This window comes from Scylla paramamosain, chromosome 9, assembly GCF_035594125.1.
Source record: "Scylla paramamosain isolate STU-SP2022 chromosome 9, ASM3559412v1, whole genome shotgun sequence".
Taxonomy (NCBI): Eukaryota; Metazoa; Arthropoda; class Malacostraca; order Decapoda; family Portunidae; genus Scylla; species Scylla paramamosain.
Window position 1 is genome coordinate 23565001 of NC_087159.1, and position 18879 is coordinate 23583879.

General features: G+C 35.7%; 1 protein-coding gene across 14 annotated transcripts in view; it reads right to left on the reverse strand.

Moving 5' to 3' along the window:
• The window catches only part of LOC135103725 (stress-activated protein kinase JNK-like), a 310917-nt gene that overhangs the window by 49691 nt on the left and 242347 nt on the right, over positions 1 to 18879 (reverse strand). For all 14 annotated transcript variants that reach the window (XM_064010369.1, XM_064010360.1, XM_064010371.1 and 11 more), the window contains one exon: positions 9024 to 9153. In XM_064010369.1, coding sequence (XP_063866439.1) covers positions 9024 to 9153 — 130 coding nt within the window. The remainder of the gene's footprint in view (positions 1 to 9023; positions 9154 to 18879) is intronic.

Consider the following 18879-nt stretch of genomic DNA (forward strand, 5'->3'; position numbering starts at 1 on the left):
TGTTTTTTTTAATTGTGGAATTTTTTATATACAAGATGGCTGCTTCACATCTTTAGCTCACAAATTATTTATCCAGAAAGGATGTATCAAATGAACTTAGTGACACAGGACTCATCAAAAGATACTGTTTAGATCTTGCAGGTATTCTCTTTGTCAATGATCTAGTGTAGGAAGCCTTACAGAGTGGCAAAGAGGGGAGCAACAGATTTATCACCAAAATGAAAGTGATCATAACACTTGGACATCTTGCTGCTAGGAAAAGCTACTGGAAAAATGCAATTGTGCAGCAGTGATGGCACTGGGGATCATTGAGAGAGCCACAGGTGGCTCAGGATTACGCCTGAGTGCAGAAAACTATTTGTTTACATCGAGGCTTTTCAATGGGATCACATTTACCTTATTTCAAAGATTGAATTACTCTTACACTCTGTGTCTCTCCTCCAAACATACAAAAACAAAGTAAATATTTATAAACTATAAATTAGTAATAAATGGCAGCTTTTGCCATCTTTTAATATCTGAAATTAAGTAACTTTATTCTAGAACTGAATTATGGTACTGCAACCAAAGCAATAATGAGTTCAAAAGTTGTATTTGACAACTGATTTGTTGAAAAAAGGAGGCATTCAGCAACTGAGGTTCCAGTGTATATTGTTACATAGAGTGAATTTATTTCTGAGTAATGTGGGGGTTAAAGTATGTCTCAGTAAGATCCGTTAGTGTTGGGCGGGGTTGAGTGGGTTCCATTGCTCTTGCCAGTAAGGATGCTCAGGGGGCCTGTTACTGTAACTTCTCACTAGCCTGATCGGAGTTATTTTCCATTTAATTTCTCTCCTTTCCCATTATAATAGCGAGTAATTAATTATTAATTAATGAAAGATGACCCAGGTAACAATGAAAGGGTTATAGAAAAAAAGTCATCGTTCAAAATAAAAAGAATAAAGTCCCAGCCAGCCTCTGAAATATAAGCACAGTGATTTACTGAAGATTAAATGCTTTTGAGGGTGAGATAGCCTTTTGAGCTGCAAGTGTGGAGATGTGCCTTTCATTCACCTCACTCCCTCCCTTTGCCATGTGACCAGCAGACTGTGGGAGAGTGTCTCACATCCTGTTACCGGGACTGGAGCCCTGCCAGTTGGTGGTTGTGTCTCAGAGAGTGAGGACATATGTTATTGTGAGAGCTGGCCATTTGAGTAGTTTGTTGTTGCAAGTTATATACAGTGAGGGCCAAAGTATTGTTCAATGCTTTGCAACAGAGCATGTCTGTGAGGATATTTGAAAATTGCCGCTAGTATAGCAGCATAGTTACTTTTGAAAAATGTCATGCATCTGGCAACATGTTTAAAGTGCAAGCAGTCCATTAAGACTGATGAGGAATGTTCAGCTAACATTTGTCAATTACATATGAAAGATTTTGAAAAAGATCACATCACTTCTCACCAATAATCTGCACAGGTGTGCTTTTTGTGTAATTCCCAATATCTTCATGATGGATGGCAAGAAAGACTTGAGGAAGGATAAAATTAAAGTTATTATAACTCTATACAAGGCAGAGAGGCCAGTTGAAGAAACAGTGAGAATTATGCATGTTATGAAATGTGTGCAAATGTGAATAAAAAGGTTTTGTGAGTGTGGCAGGGTGGCAACACTAGAACATAAGAAGAGGTCAAGGCAAGGATGCAACACATCAGTACATACACTCACTGTCATGAAATGCTAAGTAGATGCCTATCCTCAAAATAACAGCAAGGGAATTAAAAGAACAAAACTCTCTGGTGCTTGGGCATGTGTCTGCTAGGACTATACAGCGCTGTCTTCATGGTGACCTTAAGTCGTGGTGACGATGCAACATATCAGTATATACACTCGCTGTCATGAAATGCTAAGTAGATGCCTGTTCTCAAAATAACAGCGAGGGAATTAAAAGAACAAAACTCTCAGGTCCTTGGGCATGTATTTGTCAGGACTGTACAGCGCTGTCTTCATGATGACCTTGAGTTCCACAGACACCATGCCCTCAAGAAACCCCTCATCACACTTATGGAACAAGAACTTAGCTATAATTTCCTAGGAATATTGGTATTCTTTAACCTGTACAGTGTCATGCTATGTCAAAAATGTCAATGTCGGGTTGCATTTTTTCATTTTTTATTTACTCCATAAAGTGAGAAAAAAATAATGAAATAAAATAGAATAAAAATAAAATAAAATAAAATAAAATAAATAAATAAATAAAAATAAATAAATAAATAAATAAATAAATAAACAAAATAAATAAATAACAAATTGTTTCATATATATATATATATATATATATATATATATATATATATATATATATATATATATATATATATATATATATATATATATATATATATATATATATATATATATATATATTATTCCTATGCCATGAATGAAAGTGTGGCTACCATACAATTTTGATTCTGGGATTTTTTTTTCCTTTTCAGAACTCACAATATCAGACTAGGGATGTGGAATTTTATATTTATATTTTTAAAGATTTAATTCTCTCTTTTACATACACTTTCTACAACTCTATAGTGTGTGTAATAAATAAGTACTTCTTCACATTACAAATACCTATAAATAAACAAGAACTGTACATTCAACAGAATGGTTAGATGTGCATCTCGCAACACCTCATCTCTCATGGCTGTGGTCACTACACTGGCAGTTCTCAAAAATAGAACATACTATGAATTTTGTGACTTTCAGTTTTCATTTTCCATTTCTTGTGCCTTGCTGATTATAGATTTGAGAATTTCCTATGAGAAAGTAACTTACCTTTTTTAGGGAAACACAACAGCTCCCCCTGTGTAGCCAAATCTATGCAACAATGAGTGCACCAAAACATTTATAACAAAATATGTATCCCTCTCCAATACCATAGCTTTCAATTTCATTTTACTGCTTTGATATTATGTGCATATGATATTATATATAAAGAAAATAACCCCAAAATATGTTTCGGTTCCTACAGAAGTATTCAGTCCATAATAACTCAGAGCCCAAAACATAGGTATGCATATGAAAACATTCACTCCTGACTTGTCAAAATATTCTTTGTTAGTGTTGGTGACAAGTCTTATATATACAAAGAAAATTGAAGGCCGTAAAATTGCTCAAAAAGGAAATCATATATATACATACTAAACACTTCCCTAGGAAGTACGTATAAATATGTATTAAATACAGCACAGATTAACTCTTTCATCACTCTCAACATGGCTTTTCTTACCCTTCTCATCAGATAGAGATTCTAATTCTAAACAATTTGAACCCCACATATACCCACCACAAATTATTCATAATGGTGAGAGCAGTTTTTAAATATTTATCTGTTTTTGGGGAAGCAAGTTTGCTTACTCCCATAACAATACTTTGAAGTGACACACCTGTGCATGTGATGGATAGGTGGGCATTGATCTACCCTAATGAAGGAGTGTTTTTTTGTGTGTGCGTATTTACCTAGTTGTAATTTACAAGGCCTGAGCTATGCTCATGCGGTCCTGTCTCCATATCTACACTTGTCCAGTTTTTCCTTGAAGTTGTGCACATTCATTGCCGATACTACATCCTCACTGAGCTTGTTCCAAACTTTTATATTTCTTTGTGGGAAACTATATTTCTTTATGTTACTCAAGCATCTTCCTTTTCTTAGTTTTTCTGCTGTGTCCTCGTGTATATCTGGTATTTCCTACTTCTCTTAGCAGCAGTTTCTCATTATCTATTCCTTCCACTCTATTCCACAATTAATGCATTAATATTAAATCTCCCCTTTCTCTTATTTGTTCCAATGTTGGCAGATTCATTTTCTTTAATCTGTTAAAAAGAATTAATATATTTAATATGTTAATATTTCCAGTTCTGGAATCATCTTTGTTGCCATCCTTTTGTATCCTTCGTAGTTTTTTCACGTTTCTTCTTGTGGGGAGACCACACTGATTTAGCATATTCCAACTGTGGTCTAATCACAGTCTCATCATATCTTTATCCATGTAGTGGAATACTGTTCCAATATTTCTCACCATTTTACATGTATCTCTGAATATCTTTTCTACATGCTTCTCTGACTTTTGAGTATCCTGTATTATCACTCCCAGATCTTTTTCTTCTTGTACTTGTATTATTTCTTCATTTCCCAATTTTTTATGTCCATTTTGGTCTATTTTCACTTTTCCCATTTCCATTACGACATTTTTTTCACATTAAATTCCATCTCCGATTTCTTGCTCCGGTCCCAGATTTTATTCAAATCCTCTTGTAGAATTTCAGTCTTTGTTGTTTCTTATATGTTTTTGTAACTTTACATTGTCTACAAACAAGCTCATGTAACTCTACTCCTTCAGGTATATTGTTTATGTAGATCAGGAAAAGTATTGGTGCCAGCACTGATCCTTGTGGTACTCCACTATCTACTTTTCTCCATTTCAATTTAACATTTTTTAACTACCATTCTCTTTCCTTTTCACTTCAAGTAACTTTCCATCCAGTTTTTTAAATTTTTCTATTTAATCCTCCTATATTTTCTAACTTCCATAATAATCTGTTGTGGGAACTTTGTCAAAGCTTTTTATTAGATCTAAATACACACAATCTACCCATTCATCCTCCTTCTTTGTTATCAGTCACTCTTGAATATAAGCTCATCAGGTTCATTGCACATGATAGCTTTTGTCTAAAGCCATACTATTTTTCTGTTATTATATCATGTTTTTCTAGAAATTCTGCCCACTGCTTCTTTATCACCTTTTCACAGATCTTACATACTATGCTGGTCATTGATACTGGTCTACAGTTTAGGGGTTCTTCTTTCTTTCCACTTTCATAAATTGGCACTATGTTGGTTCTCTTCCACTCCTTAGGCACTCATCCAGTTGATAATGAGCACTTTATTGTCATGTACTGGTTCAATCAACTGTTTCCTGCATGCTTTTAAAATGAGATCTGTTACTCCATCTGGTCCTGTTGCTTTTTCTCTCTACCAGTTCCTCCATCATTTTATAAACATCTTTAATTACTATAATTTCCACATTTACTTTTTTTGTCTTCATGTCTTGTGGTTCTTTAAATTCTGATTCTTTTGTGAAAACTTGCTGACACTTTTTGTTTAGCAATTCATTCATGTCTTTTGGGTCTTCATGTTTTATTTCTGTCCTTCAACCTTTCTAGTTTTTCTTTTAGTTTGATTTTTTCCATTTATGAATTTGTAGAACAGTTTTGGTTTGTCCTTGCACTTTTCAACTATATCCTTTTCATATCCTTTCTCTTCCTCTCTCCCTATTTTCACATATTCATTTCTTGCTATCTTAAAGTCTTCTTTATTTTTATGGTTTCGATTTCTTTTCATTCTTATCCATGCTTCATCTTTTTTTTTTTTTTAGGCGCTTGCACATCTTGCACTGAACCACACCTGTCCTCCTTTTTCTTTATTTATTTGTATAATGGGACATCTTTATTCATTCCAGTCTCATATATTTCCATAAGAATGTCATACTTATCTTGCACATCATTTATTCTTTTCAGCTTTTTCCAGTCTATTTCTTCACAAAATTTCTTAAGGTCATCTATGATTACTTTTCCATAGTTTTTCCTATTTTCTTTGTATGATTCATCATCATTACATGGTCACTTTTTACCATAGGACACACGTATCTTAATGTTACATCTGTTGCACAAGCACAAAATTAGTTGTTAGTTTAGTTAGGTTAGATTAGTCTGGTTAGGTTAGGTTAGATTAGTTATTTGGGTTAGGTTAGCTTCCTTAACTTGGTTAGGTGGTGGTGCATGGCAGCCAGGTGGTGGCCATGGGCAAGTGGCATCCAGTGTCCTCTTGGGAGTAACATTGCAACTGAGTATTACTGCAGTTACTTATTTGTGAGGATAAAACTATTTCTTTCTTTGAGATTTCGGTCTGTTTTTTTGCGTTAATCTGCTTTTCATTTTTATCACAAAACATTAATTTCTGATGGGGAGTCTGGGGGGGGAGGTGCCATGTTGGTACCTACATACTTAATGCAGACTAAAGACTCATTCACAGACATCAGTGATATATCAGTCCTGTGTCTGTTCAGTCTGTCAGTGTCAGTGAAAAAATATCATTACTTTGAATCTGGCTCACACATTCACACATGTCTGGTGTAGTACTGTGTTTATACTCTCAATTTCAGTTATGTCTCCATGCCGTGAAGTTGAGTGCCATTGCCACCGATATTTTTTAAAGTTTTCATGGATACTGGATGAGTGTTGTCAGTTTCACAATGAAAATTAATGATGAATTTCATATTGAATTGGTTTGGAATCATCCTGTTTTGTATGATCTGTCATAGCCAAAATATATGGACAGCAGTCTCAAACAACATATTTGGAAAAATATAAACTACTTCTACAAAGTACCACACTCTCCTTCACTTTCTCTTTTCTCCCACATTTAATGTACCCACTTTCTTTTCTTCAGCTTATGTTCAGCCTCTTCCTCTTCATCAAGAGTTATGGCAATCATTGCCAATTCCATATCTGAAAGCTTTGCCATCTTGGAAATCACTGATTTAACACTGTGTGGAGTCACTATGGGTATGTGTGAATAGGCATCACTGAACTGTCATGAATTTCACTAACACTGAACTGACACGGCACTGATAAGCCACTGATATGTGTGAGTTGACCTTAAAGATGAATTTTCACTGAAAACACACTTCACTGGAGCCTACAGGCTGAATGAGGGAATGAGAGTATTGGTGAGTGGCAAGCATGAGTCAGTCAACTACCAAACTTCAGAGGGGGAGGATATGTCTATGAGCTCCTCTACTTTTTACTGATTCTGACTTCTGGTACCTTGTTTATAACATTCTCCTTTTGTTTTCTTTCATTACATTCATAAAGGGTGACAAAAGGAAGAGGGCAGTGCTTAAAAAATTAAAAAAACAACATTTGAAAGAGTTGAAGAAAAAACATCTCTACCATGCTATGCCATGGCACTCCACTGTCATCCCTTCCCAACTTTCTCTTCCTTCTTGAACTCATGACATAATCACACCAAGGAGTCTTCCTTGCATCATACCAGCACAACAGCCATCTCTGCATCCTCTTCCACTACTTCATCCACATAGTCTTCAGTAAGAAAGTTGAATATCACTGCTCAAATTGACCACATACACACTGTGCTATATCAAGATGTGACAAAGATGAAACCTGTCTACCAGTATCTAATGAGGAGACATCCATTTTTGGCTAAAATGAATATCTTTCCAATGAAGAACTCCCAACAGTGAGATCTGATATAAATAAACAGGTAAAGTTGCAGATTTTTTATAGTGGTATCAGTGTGACTAATTGTACTTATTACTACTTATAATTAGTATATTCTGGTGACTTACATTAGTTTATAAGATATATGAAAATCATTTAAATTGGTGAGGAAATAAGACAGTTACATACATTTCTAACTTTGAAATAATCATATCTCTGATAAATTCTGATATTTTTTAATCACAGAAAATCTTAAATCAATCAGATTTAGATGAGACTGGTTTGGGATATTGTTTTTACTACCAGCTAGGTCTCTATGAATAGATATTATGGAAAATATAAATGATTTAGGAATAATAACGGAAAAGTGATCATAAAACCTGATTCTACACAAAATTGGACACATGTAATATAAAGAACTGCCAATGTTTCACTGTATATATCAATATTCCATACTGCTTTGACATATAAAAGGACTGTTCACAGCCAAAACATGAAAATGAAAATAGTTGGCTAAGTATCAATGCTGCTGTACAATTTAAAGTATATATATATATATATATATATATATATATATATATATATATATATATATATATATATATATATATATATATATATATATATATATATATATATACACACACACACACACACACACACACACACACACACACACACACAGTGAAACTTCGGTTACCAAACACTTCCCTTTTTTTAACAAATTGGTTTTCGAACAAAATTTTGAACTCATTGCTTCGGTTGCAGCACCATAATTCAGTTCTAGAACAAAGTTATTTGATTTCAAATATTAAAAGACACAGCAAAAACTGCTGTTTATCACTTATTTGTAGTTTCTATAAATATTTACTTTGTTTTCATATATTTTGAGGAGAGAGACAGGGAGTAAATTTTTTAAATAAGGTAAATGTGATCCTGTTGAAAAGCTTCAAAATAAACAGTTTTCAGCACTCAAGAGTGGCTCCCTCAATGACCCCCAATGCCATCACTACTGCACAACTGCATTTTTCAATAGGTTTTCCCAGCAGCAAGATGACTAAGTGTTATGATCACATTAATTTTGGTAATAAGTGGGTTGCTCCTCTCTTTGCCCTCTAATTAAGCACTCTATGACACTGACCCCACCTGTCATTCAAATACTCCACTGCACATTCATTCAGAGCTGGTACTTTTCCACTTTCATCTCCTTACTGTTATCTGCACCACTTCCTTCATTATACTTGCCTCATTTAACTCCCCTATTACATCAACTAAAGTATCTCTTTGAAATGTCTCAGTCTCAGGCTCTCAACTCCACATTTTACCAGTTTCACAAAATACTCTCCCCACTTCCTTCTGCCTAACCAACATCCAACCATCCTCTGTTTTCGTATGTACCTTAATGGCAGATGGTCCTTTCCAGAACATCTTATTCTCTTGAACATTGTCTGTTAACTCTTTTTCCTTAATTTTTCATCAAATCTCCCTTTAGCACCATGCACAAGTTCTTTTCATGCCTTCTGCTTTCCTTGTAACTCTCCTATGATATTCCATTCTTCTTCTGTGACCATACCTTAGATGCCTTCCTTTTCCTCTACAGCCACCTTAACCTCTTCACACCACCATTCACTTCCCTTTCTCACAACATCCCCTACTCACCTTATATCACACACCTCTGAACTCTCCACTACAGCTTTCTTAAAACATAAACATGCAATTTCACCATAAATTACCTGAAGAAAGCTTACCTATAATTTTATTCCACTGGTCAATGTGGTCTGTGCCGGGAAAGAGAACACCTCCTCGAATCATTTCTCCCATGATGCACCCAACAGACCAGATGTCCACATTTTCTGTGTAGCCCATGCCAAGAATCACCTGTAGAGAGAGAGAGAGAGAGAGAGAGAGAGAGAGAGAGAGAGAGAGAGAGAGAGAGAGAGAGAGAGAGAGAGAGAGAGAGAGAGAGAGAGAGAGAGAGAGAGAGAGAGAGAGAGAGAGAGAGAGAGAGAGAATCTTAGTATGTTGGCAAATTCTTAGTTAAAGATACATCTTAAGTCTATTCACTTTCCTTCAGAAGATGAATGTGTATCTTGAAGTAACTATTCCTTCTGATTGTTGAAAGTTCTCATTACATTAATATTGTGAAAGAAACACAAATATATCAATTTGCAGGTTCATCCAAGTGCACAAGGTACTTCTGTGAATGATATAGTCATTACCTGAAACTTTAAAAAATGCTAAGTAAGTATGTGTATTTACTTTGTTTTAGCAGTTTCAGTAAACAAGATTTAAGTTACATTCTTGTGGTCATGTCTCTATGTTTAATTTTATTTTCCATTAACTGATGTAACACTCCCTAATGCTATCATCTCTTAGCCTTTTCAAGATATCTTCACTTGAATGGAGATTTTTTTAACACCTTTTTTCTTTCTATTCATTTATTTATTTTTTGTCTCCTCCCTCCTCTCTTGATAAGTTTTAAATGTGTCCAATTTATTTATCAAAACATGTATAGTAAATTATGTATTCTTTCTCTCTTCCAAAATAGGATAGAGTGAAAAGCTTATCATTTAATCAACTCCCTTCTAACATACAATCATGAATCCTTCACCTACCACCACAATGTTGCATCTAAAACTATCTTTTAGTGTTATATCCATGGCTACTATTCTGAATTTGCTAAATGAATGCCTCTCCTACCTGCATGCTCTCATCTCTAATCAATCCATCTCACTAACATAAGAATTAACCAGTACAGTGGAACCTTGGTTACTGAACATCTCCTTTTCCAAACAATTTGGTTTTCTAACAAAAAAATTAACTCATAACTGCTTTGGTTGCTGTAGCAAAAGCTACCATTTATTACTAATTTATAGTTTCTATAAATGTTTTTTTAATTTTTATATATTTGGGAGATACACAGAGGGTAAGACAGTAATTCAATCTTTGAAATAAGTTAAATGTGATCCTGTTGAAGAACCAGGGTTACCGTATCATGGATTTTCATCTGGTAGTGTGGAAATATTTTGAAATTTAGCAGCTGAGCATGGAATAAATACCCACATCCACACCTTCCAAGAAACTGTGTGAATATGAAAAGAAATATGTACTAAAATTATGTAAAATTCATGTTAACATACATTAATATGTGTGTGGTGTGTGTGTGTGTGTGTGTGTGTGTGTATATATATATATATATATATATATATATATATATATATATATATATATATATATATATATATATATATATATACACACACACACACACACACACACACACACACACACACACACACACACACACACACAATGTTCAAATTAGTAAATGGCATGGAGAAGATAGACAGAGATGACCTAGTTGTAAAAGTGGAGGAAGGAGATAGACGTACAAGGGGACATATGAAGAAATTAAAGAAGAGTCATTGTTTGAGAGATATTAAGAAATACAGCTTTCCGCATCGAACGGTTGAAATATGGAATAACTTAAAAGAAGAGGTAGTTGCGGCAAAGAGTGTGCACATGTTTAAAGAGAAATTGGACAAATTCGGGTATGGAGACAGGACTAATTGAGCTTTGGCTCGGACCCTGTATTATACAACTAGGTAAATACAACTAGGTAAATAAATACACGAGACTTCGTTGAGAGCAGACGTGTCAGGAGCAGCTGCGCCGAACTTGCCTATTTGTGGGTACAGGGTCCCAGGTATTTTCTTAGCCTGTCTCCATACAAAAGTATAAGAAAGTGCACAGTGTGGGGTGGAGTTTTTATGGAAGAAGTAGAAAAAAGATTGGAGATGGAATAGATGAAGTGAAAATTGTGGGTGAAAACACCGAATCCGAATCGGTTGTAAACAAAGCGTGATGGCGGCCGCCGCCGCATTGCCGTCGCCCAGAGGCACACCAAAATTTGAAGGATTTAGTGAAAAAGATATACAGGTAGGCAGGTTAAATGCAAGATTATGGAAATTAGAAGAAGAGAATGAAAAGATAAGAGAGGAAATAAAAGGATTGGTGACATTAGTCAGAGGATGGAAAGGAAATAAGGAGTGGGGACTTAAAGACATGAACAATATTATTGAAGAGCTGGAAGAGTTGAAAGGAAGGGAGTTAAAAAGAGAAAGGGAAAACAAGAAACTGAGAGAGGAAGTGGAAAAGATAGTGGATTTAAATGTAAAGTACAATGAAGAAATACAAGAACTCAAAAAAGAAAATGGAAAGTTAAGGAGCATGGTGGAGAAGAAAGAAGTTAGGATAGATGAAGGCAAAATCCAGAGTGAAGTAAAAGGCTTAGTTGAAAAGGAAGTGAAAAGTTGGAAAGAAGAGAGAGAACAAGAGAAGATAGATATGACAGAAATAATAAGAAAACAGCAAGAACATGATAAAGAGATGGCGAAAAAAGTAGTGAAAATCATTAAGGAAAAAGATAACATAGTAAGGGATACGGTACAAAAAAAGATGTGCCTGATGGTGTTTGGGGATAAAGAGAAAACCATATCAAATAAAGTTCTAAGAGAAAGAGAAGAATTACAAAGAGCAAAAGAAATCATTGGGAAAATTGTAGGAGATGAAACGGATATACAAATAGAAGTGTACAGGATTGGGAAATATTCAGAAGGGGGGAAACGTCCCATGAAAATAAGACTTAATACCCAAGCGGCAGCCGAATACATCCTGAGAAGAACGAGTTTGTTAAGAAAGATAGAGGGTATGAAGGATATATATATAAGAAGAGAAATGAATGAGGAGGAAAGAAACAAGGTGAAAGAGTTAAAAGAGGAGGCCAAGACAAAAAACGAAGAGAGAACACAGGAACAGGCAGAAAGATATATATGGAGAGTGATAGACATGAAAATGAGGAAATGGTGGTTAAAGAATGCGGAGCAAGAAGTAAGACAACAAAGAGAGAACACAAAAGAAATGGGTCCACAATAAATAAAATTAAAGTTATGTATACAAACATAGACAGATTAGTGTCCAGCCTAAGGGAACTAAGAGATTATTTACATGAAAAGAAACCAGAAGTGGCATGCATTACGGAAACAAAACTAACAAGGGAGATTAATGTTGAATTTGAAGAAGAAGGATACAACATATGGAGAAGAGATAGAAAGAATAAGGGAGGAGGAGGAGTGATGATTCTAGTAAGAAAAAACATCTTGATAGAAACAGTGGAATATGGTGAAGGGAGGTCAGAAACATTGAGTGTGGAGATCAAGATCCAAGGACAAGAAAGCAGAAAAATTATTGTTGCATACATGCCTCCAAAGACCAACACTTGGGTGACTGATGATTATAAGCACATGCAAAGCGAGTTCATAAAAAGTATAGATGACATGCTAAAGATAAGAAACAAGGTGTTACTAGTAGGAGATTTTAATAGCAAAGAGATAAACTGGGGGGAGATGGAGGTGACAGGGATTGCCAGTACATGGAGTGAAGAATTTTTACAGACTATGATGGTAAACACGATGGATCAATGGGTGAAAGAAAATACTAAGTACAGAGGGGAAGATGAACCATCGCTACTAGACTTGGTTTTTACAAAAAAGCCAGAAAATGAACCAAGTATAGAATATTTGTGTCCAGTGGGAAAAAGTGATCATGTGAAGATGGAGATAGAGATCAAAGAAGAAGTGCCAAAATTCAATGAGGAATATAAAAATGAGAGAAAAAATTATGCTAAGGCAGACTTTACAGGGTTAAAGAAATTCTACGGAGAGCTTGATTGGAATAATTTATTAAGAGGTATGGAGGTGCAGAAAAAATATGAAGTGTTTTTAAGCAAGTTTAGAGAAGGTGTTGAAAGATATGTGCCAAGATATAAGGTAAAAGAAAATAAGAAAGTGTGGTTTAATGCAAAGTGTGCAGAGGCAAAAAAGAAAAAGGAGAGGGCTTGGAAAAAAATGAGGAAACAATGGAATGAGATAAATAGAGAAGAATACAGGACAGCTAGAAATGATTATGTTAAAATAAGAAGAGAAGAAGAAAGAAATTTTGAAAGAGATGTAGTTGGAAAGTGTAAAGAAGAACCCAAACTTTTCTATAGATATGTAAATGGAAAAATAAAGCATAGAGATACTATTACAAAGCTGAAGGAAAATGGAGAAATTTATGAAACCACACAAGAGATGGCTGAGATACTGAATAAAAGCTTTAAGTCCGTATTTACAAGAGAAACTGCCTTTGCATCACTGGGAGATGAGGAACAACAGAAAGGAATAGCAAACATACAAGTGGAAAGAAAAGAAATTAAAAGACTACTGGAAGAGCTAGATACTAGGAAGGCGATGGGGCCAGACGAAGTAAATGGATGGATATTGAAAGAATGTAGAGAGGAATTGGAAGAACCAATATGGGAGATAATTAACAGTTCTTTAAAGGAAGGAAAAGTACCAAAGAAATGGAAGAGAGCAAATATAGTACCGTTATACAAAGGAGGTAATAAAATGGAACCACTGAATTACAGACCAGTCTCACTCACGAGTATTGTAAGTAAACTCTGTGAAATAGTCATTAAAAACAGATGGGTGCAATATCTTGAACAAGAAAATATAATAACAGAAAAACAATTCGGTTTCAGGAAAGAGAGATCTTGCGTAACAAACTTACTGAGCTTTTATACAAGAGTAATAGATAAACTACAAGAGAGATGGTTGGGTTGATGCTGTCTATTTAGATCTGAAAAAAGCTTTTGATACAGTTCCACATAAAAGACTCATATGGAAACTGGAACATCGAGGAGGGCTAAAAGGAAAAATACTTAAGTGGATGAAGGAGTATCTCCAAGGTAGGGAAATGAGTACAGTAATCAGAGATAATAAATCAAGTTGGTGCGAAGTAACAAGCGGAGTACCACAAGGGTCTGTGTTGGCACCTATAATGTTTCAGGTCTATATAAATGATATGACGGTGGGTTTAAATAGCTACATTAATATGTTTGCAGATGATGCAAAATTGATGAAAGTAATAAAGAACCAAGAGGATTGTGAGGAACTACAGAGGGATATTGATAGAATTTATGAATGGAGTAAACGATGGAAATTAGAATTCAATATAAAGAAGTGCCATGTAATGGAGATGGGAAGAAGTAAAAGGAGACCTTCATGGGAGTATAAGATGGGAGGTATCACAATACCAAAGAGCAAAGAAGAAAAAGACTTGGGAGTAATAATTCAAGACACGCTTTCACCAGAAAAACACATCAATGGAATATTTGGCTCTACATATAATTTGCTAGCAAATATCAGGGTGGCATTTAATTACCTATACAAAGAAATGATGAAGAAAATCATAACACACATGATACGTCCCAAACTGGAATACGCAGCAGTGGTATGGTCTCCACACAAAAAGAAAGATATAAGGAAATTGGAAAGAATACAAAGAACAGCTACGAAAATGATACCTGAATTGGAAGACCTAAGTTACGAGGAAAGACTGGAAGAAATTGGATTACCAACACTGCAAGAAAGAAGGGAAAGAGGAGACCTGATAACAATGTTCAAATTAGTAAATGGCATGGAGAAGATAGACAGAGATGACCTAGTTGTAAAAGTGGAGGAAGGAGATAGACGTACAAGGGGACATATGAAGAAATTAAAGAAGAGTCTTTGTTTGGGAGATATTAAGAAATACAGCTTTCCGCATCGAACGGTTGAAATATGGAATAACTTAAAAGAAGAGGTAGTTGCGGCAAAGAGTGTGCACATGTTTAAAGAGAAATTGGACAAATTCGGGTATGGAGACAGGACTAATTGAGCTTTGGCTCGGACCCTGTATTATACAACTAGGTAAAACTAGGTAAATACACACACAATTGTCCAAGTAATGTTAACTTCCTGAAATTAGCATACGTTTCTCCTTTTATATTTAGTAGTGGATTCCACGCAGGTGTAGAAAAACAGACCACTGAATTGGCAACACTCAGTATTCCACACAGGGTTGTGTAGAAATATGGTAACCCTGTGAAGAACCTCAATGTAAACAAACAAGGTTTGGTGCCTAAGAGTAATCCCAAGCCTCCTGTGGCTCTCTCTGTGACCCACTACTCTCTGTGCTGTCACTACTGCACAACTACATTTTTTCCAACAGCTTTTCCCAGCAGCAAGATGTCTAAGTGTTATGGTCACCTTCATTTTGGCAGTGAGAGGGTTGCTCCTCTCTGTGTCACTCTGTTAGGCTTCCCTCACTTGATTGGTGACAAATAAAATGCCTGCATGGTCTAAAACAATATCTTTTGATGAGTTCTGTGTTGCAAAGTTCATTCAATACATCCTTTCTGGATAGAAAATTTCAAAGCTGGTGATGTGGAGTGGCCATCTTAGCAGTGGGAGTGTCAGTCATTACATGCTAAGGCATAGTGGACAGGTGTCTGAGAACAGATTAATGTATTTTACATTGATTCCTATGAGGAAAATAGTCTCAGTTTTTAACATTTAAGATTTTAAATGGCATTTAGGAATTAATTAAGGTAAAAAACTGAGATTCCACTGTACTTTAATTTTTTCATCCCTTTCAGTGATAAACACTGGAACTCTTTTCACGTGTTTTTTTTTCTCCTTCCTACAGCTTGTAATTTCAAAAGAGGAACATTAAAACACCTATGAAATTATCAGCTCTTAAAATTTTTCTCCTATAATTTGTCTTTAAAACTCCACATTTTGAGCAAGGATTTTTTTTTTTACTTTTACTTTTTCTTTTTCTTTACTTTTTTTTTTTTTTTTTTTTTTTTTTTGTGTGTGTGTGTGTGTGTGTGTGTGTGTGTGTGTGTGTGTATTTACCTAGTTGTGTTTACAGAGGGGAGTAGTCTCATAGTATCCCATCCAGTGAGGTCTACAGGACTGGATCATGGGGTACTGTGAACTTATCATTAAACCCAGCTGTGACCTCACTGAACATTTTTCCCTTGTGTCTCACAACACAAGGGGGCAGTCACAGTCTGCCCTCTAAAGACAACTCTCTTCCTCCACACAAAACTAAAAGCACCTAATAACACACACACCCTTCACTCAAAATTTCAATATTCATGGTGACTCCTACACCAGCCTTGGAGTTCCCATCTGGGGAAGGTTGGACTGCCCTTCTGACGATGACCCTAAGTGTCTTGACATCAAGGCTGTTCAACTGGTGATCTTCTGGCTTTCCTTACTGAGTCTTGGTCATCCTCTTTTAGAGATTTTGGTGAAACTTTTGCTGTTTCCTTGGACATATCAAAAGCTTTTGATAGAGTCTGGCACAAAGCTTTGATTTCCAAACTACCCTCCTATGGCTTCTGTTCTTCTCTCTGTAACTTCATCTCAAGTTTCCTTTCTGACTGTTCTATTGCTGCTGTGGTAGATGGTCACTGTTCTTCTCCTAAATCTATTAACAGTGGTGTTCCTCAGCGTTCTGTCCTGTCACCCACTCTCTTCTTATTATACATCAATGACCTTCTAAACCAAACTTCTTGTCCTATCCAGTCCTACGCTGATGATACCACCCTGCATTTTTCCACTTCTTTTCATAGACGTCCAAGCCTTCAGGAAGTAAACATTTCACGCAGGGAAGCCACAGAACGCCTGACTTCTGATCTTTCTAAATTTTTTGATTATTTTTATTTTTTATTTTATTTTTTATATAGGATGGACTGCAGCCAAGGTCACCCTTTTTTGGAACAGGCTGAATGTAGGCAAACTTCCAGCAAGAAGGAAAGGTAGATGTTGACAGACAGAGCTGAAAGAGTTTGACTAGGCAAGGTGCAAGCATGGAGGCACAGTTTCGGAGAACAACAGGAGGGACCCCATCAGGTCCATAAGCCTTCCGAGGTTTTAGGCCAGCAAGGGCATGGAAAACATCATTGTGAAGAATTTTAATAAGTAGCATGAAGTAGTCAGAGGGTGGAGGAGAGGGAGGAACAAGCCCAGAATCGTCCAAGGTAGAGTTTTTTAGCAAAGGTTTGAGCGAAGAGTTCAGCTTTAGAAATAGATGTGATAGCAGTGGTGCCATCTGGTTGAAATAAAGGAGGGAAAGAAGAAGAAGCAAAGTTATTGGAGATATTTTTGGCTAGATGCCAGAACTCACGAGGGGAGTTAGATCTTGAAAGGTTTTGACACTTTCTGTTAATGAAGGAGTTTTTGGCTAGTTGGGGCAGAGGAAATTTGGTATTGTTCAATGCCTCAAAAACTCAATTCCTCCATCTATCAACTTGACATACCTTCCAGACAATCATTCCCTCTTCTTCAATGATACTCAACTGTCTCCCTCTTCTACACTGAACATCCTCAGTCTGTCATTTACTTATAATCTGAACTGGAAATTTCACATTTCATCTCTAGCTAAAACAGCTTCTTACTGTGTCTCCTCTTGTACTCTGTGTCTAAATTTATAAACATTTTTTGTCCACATTTTCCATACCACTTATCATTCTATATATATTTATTAAATCTCCTCTCTTCCTCCTATTTTCAAGGGTAGGAATTTCCAACATTTTTAATATCTCTTCATAGGCTGACTTGCTCAACTCTGGAACCATCTTAGTGACTGCTCTTTGTACTCTTTCTAATTTTACAATATTCCTTTTTGTGTGAGGAGACCACACCACTGCTGCATATTCCAATCTTGGTGTTATCATGGAAATCAACATCTTTTTTATCATTCCTTCATCCAAATATGAGAATGCAATTTTTACTCTTTTTAAGAAATTCATCATCTCCAGTAATTTTATCAATGTGTCTGTCTGGAGTCAAATTATCAGTAACTGTTACTCCCAAAACCACTTCCTCTTTTGACTTCTTTAACTTCACACCATCCATCTCATAATGATACTGTATTCTTTTCTTACTCTTATCAAACTCAATTACATTACATTGACTTAAATTGAATTCCATTTGCCAAGATTTACTCAACCTATTTATCTTATTTAAATCATCTTGCAGTACCACACAGTCATTTACATTTTCTACCCTTCTCATCAGCTTAGCATCATCTGCAAATAAGTTCATATAACTATCTATTTCTTCATTTATGTTGTTCACATATATTACAAAAATTATCGGTCCCAGCACTGACCCCTGTGGGACACCACTAGTTACTTCCAGCCAAGATGAATTTTGGTCTTGTATTACAGTTCTCATCTCTCTATCATCCAGATAGTCCTCCATCCACTCCCAGCAGTCTTCCTCCAAATTTTCCATAATTTTTAATCTTCCATAGCAATTCAGTGTGGTACTTTGTCAAAAGCTTTCTTCAAGTCTAAGTAGACACCATCCACCCATCCATCTTTCTCCATCCATCGACTACACTTGAATAAAGGGACAATAAGTTCATGGATCATGATCTTCCCCTCCTAAATCCAAACTGACAATTTACCAAAAACTTCATCTCTTTTCCAAATGTTCCATTCATCTTTCCTTTATTCTTTCACATAGTTTTCCTACAACACTAGTCAAGGACACTGGTCTACAATTTTGTGGGTTTTCCTTATTTCCTCCTTTGAATATTGGTGTGATATTTGCTCTCTTCCTATCTTTTGGTACTCTTCCCTGCGATAGTGATGTCACCACTAGACTGTGAATTTTATCAGCCAGATGTTCTCTACATTCCTTCAATATCCAGTTTGATACT